This window comes from Ranitomeya imitator, chromosome 2 (genome assembly GCF_032444005.1).
Source record: "Ranitomeya imitator isolate aRanImi1 chromosome 2, aRanImi1.pri, whole genome shotgun sequence".
NCBI lineage: Eukaryota > Metazoa > Chordata > Amphibia > Anura > Dendrobatidae > Ranitomeya > Ranitomeya imitator.
Genome location: NC_091283.1, coordinates 528,023,811 through 528,040,801, shown reverse-complemented (window position 1 = coordinate 528,040,801; position 16,991 = coordinate 528,023,811). Strand labels below are relative to the sequence as shown.

General features: G+C 38.1%; 2 protein-coding genes across 2 annotated transcripts in view; both read left to right on the top strand.

Annotated features, from left to right (window-relative positions):
* CFAP97D1 (CFAP97 domain containing 1) overlaps positions 1 to 10,258 on the top strand; it is a 121,617-nt gene extending 111,359 nt beyond the window's left edge. The window contains exons 4-6 of the mRNA XM_069751856.1: positions 6,799 to 6,922; positions 8,980 to 9,030; positions 10,162 to 10,258. Of these exons, the coding sequence (XP_069607957.1) occupies positions 6,799 to 6,922; positions 8,980 to 9,030; positions 10,162 to 10,179 (193 nt within the window). The 3' untranslated portion in view covers positions 10,180 to 10,258. The remainder of the gene's footprint in view (positions 1 to 6,798; positions 6,923 to 8,979; positions 9,031 to 10,161) is intronic.
* A 3,667-nt stretch (positions 10,259 to 13,925) lies between these two features.
* On the top strand, positions 13,926 to 16,763 carry LOC138664850 (uncharacterized). The gene is made up of 3 exons (XM_069751855.1): positions 13,926 to 14,850; positions 15,314 to 15,724; positions 16,084 to 16,763. Exons 2-3 carry the CDS (start codon positions 15,314 to 15,316, stop codon positions 16,612 to 16,614), a joined length of 942 nt encoding a protein of 313 aa, XP_069607956.1. The 5' UTR covers positions 13,926 to 14,850; the 3' UTR covers positions 16,615 to 16,763.
* Positions 16,764 to 16,991: the final 228 nt, after the last annotated feature.

The window sequence follows — 16,991 nt, the reverse complement described above, 5'->3', positions numbered from 1 at the left end:
CCTGAAGGGTTAATAAACTTCTTGAATGTGGTTTTGAGCACCTTGAGGGGTGCAGTTTTTAGAATGGTGTCACACTTGGGCATTTTCTATCATATAGACCCCTCAAAATGACTTCAAATGAGACGTGGTCCCTAAAAAAAAATGGTGTTGTAAAAATGAGAAATTGCTGGTCAACTTTTAAGCCTTATAACTCCCTAACAAAAAAAAAAATTGGTTCCAAAATTATGCTGATGTAAAGGAGACATGTGGGAAATGTTACTTATTAAGTATTTTGTGTGACATATCTCTGTGATTTAATTGCATAAAAATTCAAAGTTTGAAAATTGCGAAATTTTCAAAATTTTCGCCAAATTTCCGTTTTTTTCACAAATAAACGCAGGTACTATCAAAGAAATTTTACCACTATCATGAAGTACAATATGTCACGAGAAAACAATGTCAGAATCACCGGGATCCGTTGAAGCGTTTCGGAGTTATAACCTCATAAAGGGACAGTGGTCAGAATTGTAAAAATTGGCCTGGTCATTGACGTGCAAACCACCCTTGGGGGTAAAGGGGTTAAACTGCAATGACTAAGTGCTGTGCTTTTGTAAGATGCTATGAGTGGTAATCATCAGTAATTATTGGGAAAGCTACAGTTGAAACCAGAAGTTTACATACACTATATAAAAAAGACACATATGCATGTTTTTCTCAATATCTGACATGAAATCAGAATAAACCTTTCCCGTTTTAGGTCAATTAGGATTACCATAATTATTAATGTTTGCCAAATGCCAGAATAATGAGAGCTAGCTAGAGAATGTGTTAAGACATTTTTATTACTTACTGCAAAGTCAAAAGTTTACATACATTTCATTAATATTTGGTACCATTGCCCTTAAACTAAATGACTTGGGTCAAATGTTTGGGATGTCCTTCCATAAGCTTCTCACAATAGTTGGTCGGAATTTGGGCTCATTCCTCCTGACAAAACTGGTATAACTGATCCAGGTTTGTAGGTCGCCTTGCTTGAACTTGCCTTTTCAGCTTTGCCCATAAATTGACAATTGGATTGAGATCAGGGCTTTGTGATGGTCACTCCTTAAGCCACTTCCGCCCAAGCTTTAAATTTCAGGCTGATGTCTTGAAATATTGCTCCAGTATTGCCATATAATCTCCTTTCCTAGATGCCATCTATTTTGTGAAGTGCACCAGTCTATCCTCCAGCAAAACAACCCTACAACATGATGCTACCACCCCGTGTTTCACAGTTGGGATGATGTTCTTAGTCTTCCAAGCTTCTCCCTTTTTCCTCCAAACGTAACGATGGTCATTATGCCCCAAAAGTTCAATTTTAATTTTTGTCTCTATGTCTCCAAACATTAAGGTCTTTGTACCTGAGTGCATTTGCAAACATAAATCTGGCTTTTTTATGTTTCTTTTGGAGTAATGGCTTCTTCCTCGTAGAGCTTTAAGCCCATGTTGATACCTTACTCGTTTCACTGCGGATATTGACACAATCTTACCAGCCTCTGGCATCATCTTCACAAGGTCTTTTGCTTTTGTCCTTGGGTTGATATGCACTTGTCGGACCAAAGGACGCTCATCTCTGGGACAAAGAATCTGTCTCCTTCCTGAGTGGTATGATGGCTGGACATTCCCATCTTGTTTGTACTTGCGTATAATTGTTTGTACAGATGAGCGAGGCATCTTTAGGTATATTGAAATTGTTCCCAAGGATCTGCCAGACTTGTGCTTGGCTGATTTCATGAGACTTAACCATGATGCTACACAAATGGGTTGTTCTGCACTGTCATGAAAGAATGGAGGATGCCAATCCAATAGTAAGGGGTTCATTGGTCAACGTGTTTCAAAGCATACAGCTTCTTCATCAGGACAACCCATTTGCTCCTTCTTTTATGCATTTATCTCCTTGTGGGTCAGCAGCAGCCTTAAGCACTATAAGTGGTTGTGTGCACACAACCAAATCAGGTGAGCACATTTTGTGCATTTCTATTTAATTTGTTACCCTATTTGCGCTTTGTCTTTTTTCAGTGTTTTTTCTTTTCTTATATGGTAGGTTATGACAGATTTTCCACTTTTTCTAACTCAGTACCCACCCTGAAATGTTACTGGTGACACTTGTGCGCTACACTATCTGTAGCGGTCATGAACTATTGCAATAGGTCCACAATAGGTGCAAGGACCACATGTAATGGATGCTACATGTGTCTCCTAGTCAATATTTAGAAACACTGGTTGCTATTACAGTGCTCAGCATAAATGAGTACACCCAAACAGATGTCATAAAACTTTTACTTTCCTTTCAAAATCAACAATTTCCTTGGATATCATATTACAAAATACTCCAACAAATGTGGGCCACTAATTGCAAACAAAATGTGTTAATCTGCATATTCAAAAAAACTAATTTTCCCCACAAATTCAATTCAAGACCATGTTCTAAAAATGGGTACACCGCAATGAAAGTATTAGGAGCAAAGCTAAAGTTTAGACTACATAATTCTAATTAACGAGAGTTCAACCACAGCTAAGTCTAATTTTTTGTTAAACAGAAGTTCAGCATACAGTTAACTATAAAAGGACATTACACAAACCCCTTCCCATTTCAATCTGGCAACAATGGCAACAAGTGGAAGAGAATTGTCACAAGACCTTAGAGAGAAAATAATTTATTTGTACAAGAAAGGTGAAAGCTACAAGAAGATCAGCAAAATTTTAATTTTCAGTCAGAACAATGTAGCAAAAGTAATAACAAAATTTAACAAAGAAAGAACTGCAACCATATCACAGAGACATCCAGGCCAACCATGAAAGTTTACACGTAAACAGGAGCGTCTTCTGATGAAAAGGGTTGAAGAAAATCGATATGCAGGTTCACTGCAGTTAGCGAAAGAAATAGAAAGCCAAATCGGAGTGAGTGTTTTCCGTGAGACAATACGGCATACACTGCAAAGGAATGACTTGTATCAGTGTCTTAAATAAAGAAAGTCTCTCCTAAAGCCCATGCACAAAAAGCCTACAATTTGCCAAGGCCTATGCTGAAAAATATGAAGCCTACTGGAATGCTATACTCAGGAGTGATGAGAACAATTTAAATGTTTTTGGAATTAATGGCTTCAAAACTGTATGGCATGGCAAGGGTGCGGAGCACAAAGAAAAACGCATGGTACAGTGAAATATGGTGGGCGCAGTGCCCTTTTGTAGAGCTGCATGAGTGCTCCTGGGGTTGGTGAGCTACAGTAGATTACATTGATGGTATCATGAATTAATAGATTTCTTTCTCTATATTGAAAGCAAAGATGTGTTACAATCGCTCCATGCACTTGGTAGACCTGAACTTGCCAACATGACAATGATCACAAATACACATCTAAGGCCATTGTTGCAGAAGAAGAACAGGGTGAAAGTGATTCAGTGGCCAAGTCTGTCTCCTGATCTGAACACAATCGAACAGCTATGTGGAATTCTAAACAAGTTGATCATCACTCTCTATCCAGCATCTATTTAAAAGAGGAAGTTCTTCAGGAATGGAAAAAGGTAGATGTCACCATCTAGTTCACTCTATGCCTAGAAGACTTGGTACTGGCCTTACAAAAAAGAGACGTAAAAAATTGTGGATGTAGTGGTTTTTGACATGTGGTGAATTCATTTTGTTCATCATCTAATTTGAGTAAAACTGAAGACTTTCTAATGAAAGCTATATTTTTTTAGTTGCTTTTATGCTATGGGTTTAAAAAAATGTTCTATAAAAATTCAATTTTGGAAATTGTTCTTGTGTTCAGTGAGATATTGATTACAATTTTACTTTTCAAAAGGGTTGAATACAATTATGCTAAGCACTATATATTTAGTAATAGATAAAAATGCCCAATATATGAAAACACATTTGTTGTAAAGCAGTTGACAGTGTTTTTTTCAATGTCATTTTGGTGCCCAAGTCAAGGATTTTGGAACATCAAAAAACTCCACCACAGATCTAACTTCTCCATGTAATGGTGATCTAGTGGTCAACTGCTATTTTTACTATCGTGTTATTGGCAAAATTGACAACATGTTCATACATTGACTTGCTAAGCTCACTAATTCTGTGACTCTGTTGCTTTTAAGTAAAGACGTATCTGTAATATGCTCATGAAAATGTGATTTAATACAATTTAAGGGCAATCCCATTACACTAATCCAATTATTTCCATTATTTTATTAAAAATGCAAGACAGGAATAAAAACAGAGAGGACAGATAGCACTCAGACTATATTCAGTCCCTTTTGGACAGTTCCTTAGGTTCAGAAGGATCAATAATGCATATGAATCCTTCTTAGAAGAATTACTTCAATTGATTGACAGGATACATGGTAGAGAATATAGTGAAACAGTTATCTCCAAAGCTATTACTAGGTTGATTAATCAAGATATCAACTCATTATTGCATTCAAGGGCTAAAAAAAGAAAAATAATAGATCAGTTTTTTCCTTCATTTTATTTACCTTCAAATATAGTTCCAAAGCGGATAATATTAATATCTGTAAATATTGGCATTTAGTTGAAGTGGATGAAGAGTTTGTTAAACGGGTAAAACTCCTGCCATTTGTGTCAACTAGAAGGTGTAAAAACTTGAGGCATAAACTTGTCACAGGTCGATATAAAAGTCACAAGTAAAATTTAATTAATGATTTAAAACTAACACAAAGTCAGTCCATGGTGGCGGTACATCTTAATTTTATGCACTTTATCACCTGTTGTTTTTTGTCTATGCCAGTTCAAATATAGTGGAAAAACAATCTCCCCTTTAAGGCGTTAGGAACATAGATATTCAATTAAAAATCAAAGGGCTGTACTAGACTTATTGAGCACATAAAGGAAAAATAGTATAAAGAGCCAAGCTTTCTTACTTTTCCAAGATTGTCATCGGTTTTAATACTTAGTAATTGTTTAAGGTAGGTTCACATCACGTTGTAGCCACACATCAGTGACTACGTTAGGGTGTCCATCTGAAGACAGGAAAAATTAGATTCATGCATATCTGCCGACAAGGTGACAGAGCCACTGACTTTAATAAAGCAGATGGAGTCACTTTGTGCTCTGTTTGACCTCATTTTCAGCAGTGTCTATTTTTTGAGTTGTGCACAAAAGCGTGGTCAACTGCACTTTTGTGCACAACTCAAAAAGTCAGGCCCTGCTGAAAATTAGCGTAAAGTAGGGGTATTTCAGTTTTTGAATTTCTGTTTTTTGTTCCCCTTCTTCCCAAAGCCATAACTTTTTGATTTTTCTGTCATTATGGCCGCGTGAGGGCTTGTTTTTTGCAGAACAAGTTGCACTTTTGAAAAACACCATTGGTTTTAACATACTGTGTATTGGAAAACAGGAAAAAAATTCCAAGTGTGGTGAAATTGAAAAAAAGTGCAATTCCACAGTTGTTTTTTTTGTTGTTACTATGTTCACTAAATGCTAACACTCACCTGCCATTATGATTTTCCAGGTCATTACAAGTTCACAGACACCAAACATGTATAGATTCTTTTTTATTTAAGTGATTAAAAAAAATTCAAAACATTTGTAAAAAAAAAAAAAATGGTGTCATTTTCCAAGATCTGTAGCATCTCCAGTTTTCATGGCTTTGGGTGAGGGCTTTTTTTGCGCGCCGAGCTGACGTTTTAATTGATACCATTTTGGTGCAGATGCGATCTTTTGACCGCCCGTTATTGTATTTTATTGCAATGTAACGGCAACCAAAAAAACTTAATTTTGGTGTTTTGAATTTGTTTCTCGTTACGCCATTTAGGGATAAGGTTAATTCTTTTTTTATATTGACAGATCAGGTGATTCTGAAACTGGCTATTCCAAATATGTGTATACTTGATTTTGTTAACTTTTATTTTGAATGGGTGAAAGGGGGGGGATTTGAACTTTTATATATTTTTTTTTCTTTAAATATTTTTAAAACATTTGTTTTACTTTTTGCATGCTTCAATAGTCTCCATCGAAGACTAGAAGCTGCAATACTTCAATCGCCTCTGCTACACACAGGCGATGATCAGATCGCTTGTGTGTAGCAGAAATGCTCACTTGGTATGAGCATATCTTTATATCCTAGAGCCCTAGCATGTTATAGTGAACTTGATCTTGGTTCCCTTTGGACTTGACATTTTAAAATGTAAACAATTAACATATCTCTGAATCAAAATATCAAATGTATTAACCCGATCCTGATACGCCATAATGAGAAAAAAAATTGAAAGGTCAGAATTGCTTTGTTTTGGTCATGAGAGGTGCAAAATGCAATAAGAAGCAATCAAAATTCCATATTTACCCTATAGTTGTATCTATGAAAATGTCAGCTTGCCATGCAAAAAACAAGCCCTCAAATGGCTCCTGGTCTTGGAAAATTGTGACAAACAAATTTTGTTTCTCTTTACAAAGTTCCCATTTTTTTCACCTCTTAAAAACTACAAGTTAAGTTTGTACTTACCTAGAAAATCATATCATATTTCTGCACCATTGTGAATGCCATAAAAACCTCAAAAATCAATCTGGGGCTTTTTTCTGCATTTTTTTCATTGCACTTGGAATTTATTTTACAGTTTTCCAGTCCGTTGAATGATAAAATAATTGGTGTCCTTATCAAAACAACAATTCATGCTACAAAAAAAACAAGCCCTCTTCCGGAAAAATTAAAAAGTTATAGTTCTTGGAAGAAAGGGGGAAAAAAATGAAGGAGCAAAAAATAGGAAGTTGCCCTGTCGGGAAGGGAATACAGATGATTATTGATTTTTTCACTTCTTTCTCTTTCATAGTATTAATAGCAACAAACGAAACAGAGAAATTACAAGGATTACAGCAGAGAACCAGGCAATACACAAGAAGATTCTGGATAGCAAACCATACTATGATCACAAGAAATGGGAACGTGAATGGAAGGTGATTTGATATATGTATTGAAAAAGTAAAAAAGTATTATAAATGGTGCTAACAGTACCTATGGGAAATGCCCCCAATGACCTGGTAACATCATGTGAATCAGTTCAGACCATCATGAATCATATTGGTACTGAACCGCACATATCAAGAAGCATCGTGTAACTGCATCATTAGTGGTTTTGTTAGAATTTATCATTATTTTCTGGGCCAGTGTCACTTGGTATGGCGAGCTGCACACAACACATTTCATATAACATTGTCGATACAAAACAACAAAAGCATCGCTTCCATCTGTTCGCTCTTTGATAAGCAGAGGACTTGATCTCTAATGAGTACTCATGGGTGTCTTGTGTAGTGTTATTCTTTGAAGTCAAAAAATCTCATTGAATTGTTGGAATTATTCCTTAAATGCTGGATTTGGAGCTAACTTGTCGCAAAATTTCTCCTTAGATTAAGAAAACTTAACTTACGAAGGTTATCTTCCATCGAATGTTAGAATTTCACCCATCTCAGCTACAGATTATAAACATTTTGGGTGGAGTTATGTAATTTTGAAGAAAAAGTTTCCAATATTATAAACATTTTTTATGGAGTCATTTGAATCGACCCAGTTTTGTTTTGGGTGTCCAAGCTCCAGTGGAGACCAAATAATGGTGGTTATTGATCATAATTAGGACTAGTAGCATGTAATGATCTTAACTACAAGCATTTCTTGTCCCACCAGCCAAATATTTGATTTGGGTTGAGCTGATTTGCAGATTTAGATCTCACCATAGTGCATCATGATATATTGATTTGATGTAATTATATCAGATGGCACCATATATGACCTCTATAATAATAATTCTGTAGCTTAAGGGGTGGACATAACCCTTATGAAACCTGTGTTGTTGCACTTGAGCCCAACAGACTGGAGAGGAATTGTACCTTAGGACTGTCTGTTAGACTATATGATAGGGACAATAGTAATAATTTGCATCTATAACTCCTATTTACTAATAGGATGAATAGTTGAAAGAGACTAGTGATTAATTTTCCTGAGGGCCATAAAGAAGGTCTGTCTCATGAAATGTACAGTGTGATTGGACAGACAGGTTGCTTTGTTCTCCATTTATTAAATGACTTCCCACAATCATCATAACCCGTTCAGCAATGCCCTGGAGCTTGGTATAGGCGGGCAGTGTGGTGAGCACTCTTGCCTGGAGAGTTCCGAGGTGCTGGTGAAGTGGGATGGCAATCCCCATCGTAGAGTAATGGTCAATCACCGCACACTCTTGATAGATGCTTGTGAGAATTTTATTGTACAGACACAGATGCAGCAATAACACAATTCAGGTGCAGGGATAGCAAAAATGTCTGTTCATACATTTAGGCATACACACAATATAATTATATGAATACGCCTTTGGGGGCTTCTGCCTCAGTAACTGACAAATGGGATTCAGACATTTCCCCAAAGTAGCCATGTACTTGAACGAGATAACCATTTAACCTTTCCGGACACAATAGCGTGGTAGACTGATGGTGAAGGAATGTATGAATACTGTTTTTTTTGTTTATGCAGATGGACACCCCAATGTAGCGTTCAGTTGTGAGCAGAACATTATGTGAACTCTGCTTTAAAGCGCTTTATTTGTGGGAGCTAAATATCAGCTGATCTATTCTGGTATTTGCTGCCGTGTTATAATATTATTTTGTGGAATTGTTTAAAATCCATGCACACACTGTAGAATTCTTTCTTGAGCAGCTACCATGAAAACAACTACACATAATCGTGCATTACGCCATAAATCCGCATTTGCAACGTAGAATGATCAGAGACAAAAGCCACTTGGAAAGACAATTTGTCATTTGTTATTAAGGAATATACTAAGTCCAACCACAGCTAGGATCGATTTGTTTAAGGCTTATTAGAATTTTCTTGGCTAGCTCACAAAAAATATGCATTAATATGTCAAGCTCAATACACTATGAAGAAAAGCAAAACTTTAGTGCTGTCTGATAGTTTGGTTGGAAGTGGCTTTTAATGTATCCTGTGTTCTCTCACTTCAATCTAGGCTACAAGGAAATTCCTGCAGCACACGTCTCCTTACCGTGCTCCGACCAAGGTATGACATTTGTGTGTTTCATGAATATTAACCAGTAGAAATCAAACTAGAACATGTCACTAGTCATCACACTGTGTGACTGTAGAAGACCTATTTTGCCCTGACTTACCCAGTGCTGTCCACATGTGCAGTTTAGTTTTATTCCATCTCATTGACATAATTGCCAATACAGCCGATGCTATGAATCCCACAGGTGGTGATCCCCAGTCAAAAAAGAAGATAATCTCTGGCCAAACACTGGAAGTTTTCCTAGTTTTGAGCACCTTATCTCCTATAAAGTTTTGCAATAATTACATAAATTATGTACTGTACTTCAAGAAGTTAGTCAAAGTTTGTGCTAACCATGACCACTAAACGCTGGCATGAATTACCTGGCATGCTATATCATAGTTTTAGAATTGTCTGTGCTGTCTTTTAAGTGTCTTGTGCTAATGCTACAAGGTGACACATTGCAGCATTGCGGTTCAGTGGTTGAAACTAATGACTTGCAACTAGACCTTGATTTGATGCCAGCCAAGGCCTAACTGGAGTTTTGTGTTTTTCCAATATTTGCCTTATGAGCCCCTTTAATAATTCATAAGTAATGGTAGGTGTGTGTGTTTGTTTCATGAGAGTGGGAGTCACCAAATTTCACCAAAAAAATCTGCATACAGTACTAAATAGATCTCCTAAACCTGATGTAGATAATATATATACTTTGAATATTCATGTCAGAATAGCTGTTTAATCCATTATGGAAATTTAAACTCCATTTTCACCCACCTGCAGCAGCCTGGTTGAAAGCTCCTCAGTGTCCCTCCTCCTTGCTGAGATCTCACACTGTACAGTGCAAGCTGCTGCTGTCAGTCAGACTGGATGGAAATGGAATACATTTTTGACTCATGAGCTATTTCTTTGTACAGCTAAATTCCTTCTAATGAGAGGATTAAACAGCCATTCTGAAATTAATTTTCAAAAATAGGATATCTATTTAATAGTGTATGCATTTAGTATTGTAAAATCTGTTGACATATCCGCTTTGAATATGACCATTGACACACACCGCTATATAGGTATAGCACAGATGTTATTACATTTATTGATGTGTTTTATTGTATCATACATTTATACCATTTTACTTTTTCCATGCAGAACAAATTGATGGCATGAAAATTTGCTGTTAGGTGAAGAATACCTACTGGAGCCACAATTCTCCATGATTAAATAAAAGGAACTGCATGAAAAAGAATATTTTGATTATGTATTTATTTTTTTTTTTTCTTTTTCCATGTCTCACAGTCTACTAGTTAAAATGTCATCAAGGACAGTCTGAAAAATAGTAAAAATATATAACAATGCTGGTTAAATAAAAATGGCTATAAAATGTGCATAGCACATAGCTGCTCCTAAAATATTGATTCATCTACAGTTTTATTTGATTTTTTCCCGATGGTTGATATTAACACTGTCTAATATAACAAGTGGTGCTAAGCCACATTAAGTATTAAAGCATGTAGTCTATGACATACATTATGAAACACCTTATTGAAGTGATGTAAAGAAAAGTTCAGTTTCAAAACACCACGTCTGACTATGGTGTGAAGAATAGATCATGACTTTAAAGCAAAGTGCTAGTGATATGGTTCTTAGTTTTGTGTCAGTTTACAAATACTTCTTGCCCTGGTGCCAAGTTTAAATTATATTGTGAATTAATATAGTTCTTTTCGGGGGTAATATATGGTGTAACGTGAAGATACAACAGCTTCAAAAGAACAAGAGTGAGGCACAGGGTTTAATAGACTTCTAAGACTGATCCTCTGGCCAAAGCATGAGGAACCAAACGACATGTAGGGTAAGTGTGAACCATATTGCATCCAGCCTCAGTCAGTGTGGCTGGAAGGTCAACCATACAGTTTGGGGAACACTGTCATAGACTATGGAGTTTGTTTTAGACATCGAAACAATTTTGTTGGACAGTTAGAACAGATGTAGCTAAGTGTATCTGCCGCACAGTATATATAACCATATGATTTTCTTTTTCTGCAACAATTACTATGTTTGTATTCAAATGTTGTAAGTACTTGACCTATTTCCTTCTAAATTATTCATCACATCTCTTTTACAATTTCATTCCACTTCTCATATTTTAAGAATACAAATGCTTTAAGCTGATGTTGGAAAATATTTGGTAGGGGTTACTTTGGCACTGTTAGTAAATGCACCCTGTCAGAAGGTTTTTGCCTCCATACTGACACCACTGTCTATTCTCTCCTTAGTTGTTTCAGTCATTATGTTATTTTCTTAAATATGAAGTTTAATGCCTTCAGGTCTCATAAGATAAACACTGTTGGTCCATCTAGTCAAGGCATTGTCCATACCTTCTTCCAACCATAAATGTCTCTACTGATGTCCATAAGGGCATGGAATGAGATCACAAGCCCAGCTCTCATGAATGTCAATCAAGTCATGTGGTGGGAACAGAAGTGTAACTAGAGTCCCATGGGCCCCAGTGCAAAATATGGACCTGGTTTTCCCCACCAGACTGTTGGTCAGGGGTTTCTGTAACCTTCTAGATCCTATACAAAACACGTGTTAACTAGGGATGTGCGAACGTGCTCAGTGACACTCGGATATCACACTAGATTATCTGGGTTCTCGGATGTGCTCGGCACTCGACGACCATTGGCTGATGCTCGGATTTGAAGCTCGAATCCCTGCCCCGCATGTTTGGAGCCTGTTACACAGCTAATAAAAATACAGAGATTGCCTGCCAGTCACTGTAATGCAGAAGCCATCTTGGCTGGCCACATGACCTCATCAGAGGTTATAAAAGAACCTGTGCCGCCATGTTCCGCACAATGACACCATTACACAGCTCAGGCACAGGTATTGGAGGGAGAAATAAGTTATCCAGGCACATGTGTGCACAATTTAACTAATCAGAGACATCTAGTGTTGATACTGGTGCTAATGCTGAACCATCATACTAGCTGTCCTTCTAATAACTAATCGTGTGCTTTGCTGTTTGTGTCAGATAGCAATATTCCCCTTGACATGTGCACAAACCTCATCATCAACTACACAAAACGTCTGACTGCTGTGCTTGCCAACAAGGGTTTTGCAACAAGTATTAAGTCTTGTTTGCCAGAGTGAGCAAATACTTATTTCCCACTGCAAAATGCAAATACATTTATATAATTTATACAATGTGATTTTCTGTAATGTATTTCTGATATTCTGTCTCTCAATGTTAAAATTAACCTACCCTTAAAATTATATACTGTTCATGTCTTTGTCAATGGCCAAACTTGCAAAATCAGCAAGGGATCAAAAACTTATTTCCCCCACTGTATGCTATTGATCAGGGGCGTCAAACTGCATTCCACGAGGGCCGCAATCCATGCGTGTTTTCAAGATTTCCTTAGCTTTGCACAAGGTGCTGTAATCATTACGTGTGTAGGTGATTAAATTATCACCTGTGCAGTACAAGGAAATCCTGAAAACATGACCTGTTTGCAGCCCTTGAGGAATGCAGTTTGACACCCCTGCTATTGATTGGCTGTACTCCTATTTTTCATACATTGTTATACTTTCCCTATGTATTGAGATCTTACCATTATTGTTCACTCCCTACCAATTTGACTTGTGATGTACTCTGCTCCTCTTTATTTCTTTCTAGTTGAGAGTCACCACACCCGTTGCATCCAGCCTGTATATTGCCATCTACCATCCCCTCAGCCCGACCTTCTCCTGCAGTATTGGGGTTCTCTCTTCCCTAGGCATATTCCCCCCCTTTTTCTGTCATTATTAATGTAATAAATATCAAGGTTGGCCTGCGACTTAGTCCAGGTGTTTAATTTTGTCCTACTAATAATCCTGAAGATCTTCTTACTATATCCTATGTGCATGCGCACATGATCTGTGAAGAAAGAGAATATATGCTCATAATTATTTTCTCTGCTAGACTTAAGCGCCAGAGTCAGAAACTGCCTCCAAGTGTATGATAGCTAAAGTTTTTAGGCTGCATTTTTGCTATTTTGATTATTAAATATATTAATACTTGGGCCTAAATTAATATTGTCATGGCACTCAGGTCTAATGCTCATTCCCTCTATTTTGCCTCTAGGTTTTAACTACCGTACATTGTGAAATTCACAGCAAATAAAAGTGATAAAAATAAGTGACAAATTGTGTCATGGAAATTAATCTCTAAGTAAAGTTTGAGTTTATTTTGGTTTATTTGCATTTTTATTTCTGTTCTCTAGAATGTGTCTGAACTTGCCACTGTGCCTCATCTATCACTTAGCATATACTCTGGCAGCTTAGTCTGCTTTGCTACATATCTAAAATATTTTCCTCTATTAGCCTATAATGCATTTGCTCAAAGGAGTTCAACAGTGACACCTACCGTCTACTGTGTAAACCATGGCCGTATCCTGCAGTACAATCCCACCAAAGAACAGCAGCAGAAAGAAAACGCAATCCAGTGTCATGCCAACATATCCAGTATGTCAACATGCAGGAATATACTTGAGTGGATCTACATAGCATTTCAGCGTTTCTTAACCATTCCAGACACATTTAATTTTTGTATTTAATATATGAAGGCTTATATTGTGCAAAATAATGTAGTTATATGATTTTCTATATTCTATCTACTAGTAATCATATGTTATAATCCTAAAACTATATTTTTTTCTATTTTCCTGTTGTTAAAGTTTATTCTTAAAAATTACTCATACAGTTTGCAGCAAATGGACTGCTGCTAGTGATGCACCAGAAAAAGGCAGGACGATATTTATACAGCACTGTGCAGAAGTTTTAGACAACTGTGGAAAAATGCTGCAAAGTAAGAATGCTTTCAAAGACAGAAGTGGAGAGAAAACTAGGAGACAAGAAGCGCAATAGAGTCTTAAGGTGCCTTCACACTGAGCAATATTGCAACGAGAACGACAACGATCTATGACGTTGCAGCGTCCTGGATAACGATATCGTTGTGTTTGACACGCAGCAGCGATCCGGATCCCGCTGTGACATCGCTAGTCGTTGCCGAAAGTTCAGAACTTTATTTGGTCGTTAGATCAGCCTGAATCGTTGTGTTTGACATGAAAAGCAACGACGCCAGCAACGATGAAAGGGGCCGTCGCAGCGTCTTGTTGTGGCCAGGTAGGCGTTATGCATTACAAAAGGAGACGCCTTTAAATTTAGCAATGTCGCTCGTAGATAGATACGCAATTATTTCGAAGATCCCAATATATTACAAATTACAAAAGGAGACGCCATCTGTCATAATGGCCTGGGAGGTGGTGTGAACATTATTATAGTAATGTAATTATCACCATACTCCCAAATGCATTCCAAAGACAAAAGGTGACGCCTACATCACATTATTACATTAAAAAAGGCACCCCTTTACATTACATTACAAAAGGTGACGCCAACTGTCACGACAGCCTAGGAGGTAGGTGTGAACTTTACATAAGGGCGTATTTACAATGCATCACTATTACAAAAGAAGACCCCTTTAAATCACATTATTACATTACAAAAGGTGACGCCATAACGTTATATATTTCAAATGGCTTTGTTGTTACGTCTCACTGAGAACGCTGATAGGTCACATCGGGGTCATGTGTACCTGCGTTCCGAAATATAAACCGCGACTTTACAACTTTTCAATCACTTGTGCGTACTCTGCCATCCACGAGCATCTCGTGTGCGTCTTGGTTCGAAATCCATCGTGTTCCTTCTCCATCAACTCGTGGGCGTCTTGGCTGTAACTTTTGAGCGACCTGTTTGTAGATCTTCAACTCTGCAGCGTTCTCAATTAGTACATCTACGGTGAGTATATCCTTGTGCTGTATTCATTTGCCATGCAGCAATACTAATTTATGTGTCTAGAAATAGATGTATACTACATCTCAGCAGTGATTTTTTTTAGAGCTTTCACGTTTATAACCAAAGACGCTTTAGCGTCGTAGTATTTCCATTTTAAGTGGTAATGCAAACGATTTTGTAGTATGGTGTGTTTCACCAACATGAAATTGGCCATTGACAAAATAGCAGCCAATAGAATTTACAAATTTTTCAACGCTCAAAATGGATAAAAATAGCCCTCATCCCATCCCCAAATGGTGGCTATGGGGAAACACACAAACGGCCCCCATCCCATCCCCTAAATGGTGGAAATAGTCCCACGGACCATCCCATACAAAAAATGACTGATAACAATAGGAACGGCATACGGCTCATCAAACTTTTAATTTTTGCTGTTTCTTAACTTTTATTTTTTTATTTTTTAAAGATGTCTACAAATGAGCAGGACTGTGTTCGGGCACTCATAGAGATGTACCGCTCCCTGCCCTGTTTGTGGAAGATAAAATCTAAGGATTATAGCAACCGTTACATGAAGAGAGAAGCGTATGAGAAGCTGGTGGCCGTCTACAGGGAGTATCATCCCACAGAGACCGTGGATGAAAACATTGTGAGGAAAAAGATCCAGGCTCTCCGCACAGTTTTCAAAAAAGAGGTCAACAAAGTGGAAAATTCTAAGAAGTCTGGGGCCGGAACTGAGGAAGTCTATGTGCCCAGGCTGTGGTATTACGACCTGATGGCATTCACTAGAGACCAAGAGATCCCTCGCCCGTGCCAGACTGTGACTAGCCTTTGTGAGCCATCGCCCGAAGATATCCTGCCTGAGTCTCCTGACGACCATGTAAGTAGCCCCAAGCTTCCCTTCTTGTAGCATGCCGTGTGTCTTGTATGTTTATGAGACTGCATGGCTTCCAGTAATAGTGAGTCACGTTGTTCATGTTTAATCCCCCTGATGATAACAGCTGCCACTTCCTGTGTCCGTAATTAACATATTGTGTCTTCCGCACATTCGTACAGTATTGCCGGCCAATGTAGTTCAGCACAGCTCTTTAACCCCTTTGTTTTTTAACCCAGGTAACTGTTCCTCATAGGTTCCAATGGGCATAGAGGTGTTTGGGGAGGTGTGGGCTCTCTAGGGCTGTGTGGCAGAGTCGTTTGTATGTTATTTATTTTAAATTTTTCTTTTTCATGTAATTGCAGGTGCCTCTGCAACAGCGGGAAACAACGGAAGCGAACAATGTCCAGTCCCCTCAGTCCTCCAGTAGCCCGTCTGTCGAGGAGCAGACATGTCCACTGCGCCCATCTAGAAAAAGAAAATCAACAGCAGCCACACCTGTGGATCTCCTGGCAGTGGCCAACAGCATCTTGTCCAAGCACGTCACAACCAAACTCTCCCCATTCGCATCCTTGGTTGAGGAACGTTTAAACAGACTGGATGATACCCAAAGATCTCACGCGGAGAGAATAATGTTTGACGTTATGAACGCGGCAGCCGCAGGAAAACTATGCGACACATCAACATTGAGCATTGACGTCCGTCAGCCCAGTGCCCATTTTTATTGGGGACACCAACAGGAGCCCATGCACAGCACTCCTGTCCGCAGACCTGGGCCACATAATTCTCAGTTCCGGACACCACCTGCACCCCCTTCTTTTGGTGACTTATCACAAGGACCTCCTATGGCCACGCACCACTACAGTGAGATGGACACTTACTACCAAAATTTGTAGTGTTGTAGTTGAAATAAATGAGACTTGTGTTTTAGATGCTCCACAAGTAATCCCCTATGCCTTCTCCCCTGCAGGCATCCTCCTGGCACCCGGTCATTAATCCCCTATGCCTCATCAACATTAAAAAAGTATTGTAATAAAAAATAATAAAATTTTTAATACAAATAATTAAATTTTTGGTTTCTTAAATTTGTGTATGTACTACGTGTCTCTTTGGCTTGGCAATAAATGACGCCGCTGGTCAATATACTACATTGCTGGGCAATATGCGACGGGGACATGCAAATGCTAGAATACCCAATACATTACCGTCACACATAACTATATTGTTAACGATATCGTTGCTTTTTGTGACGTAGCAACGATATCGTTAACTA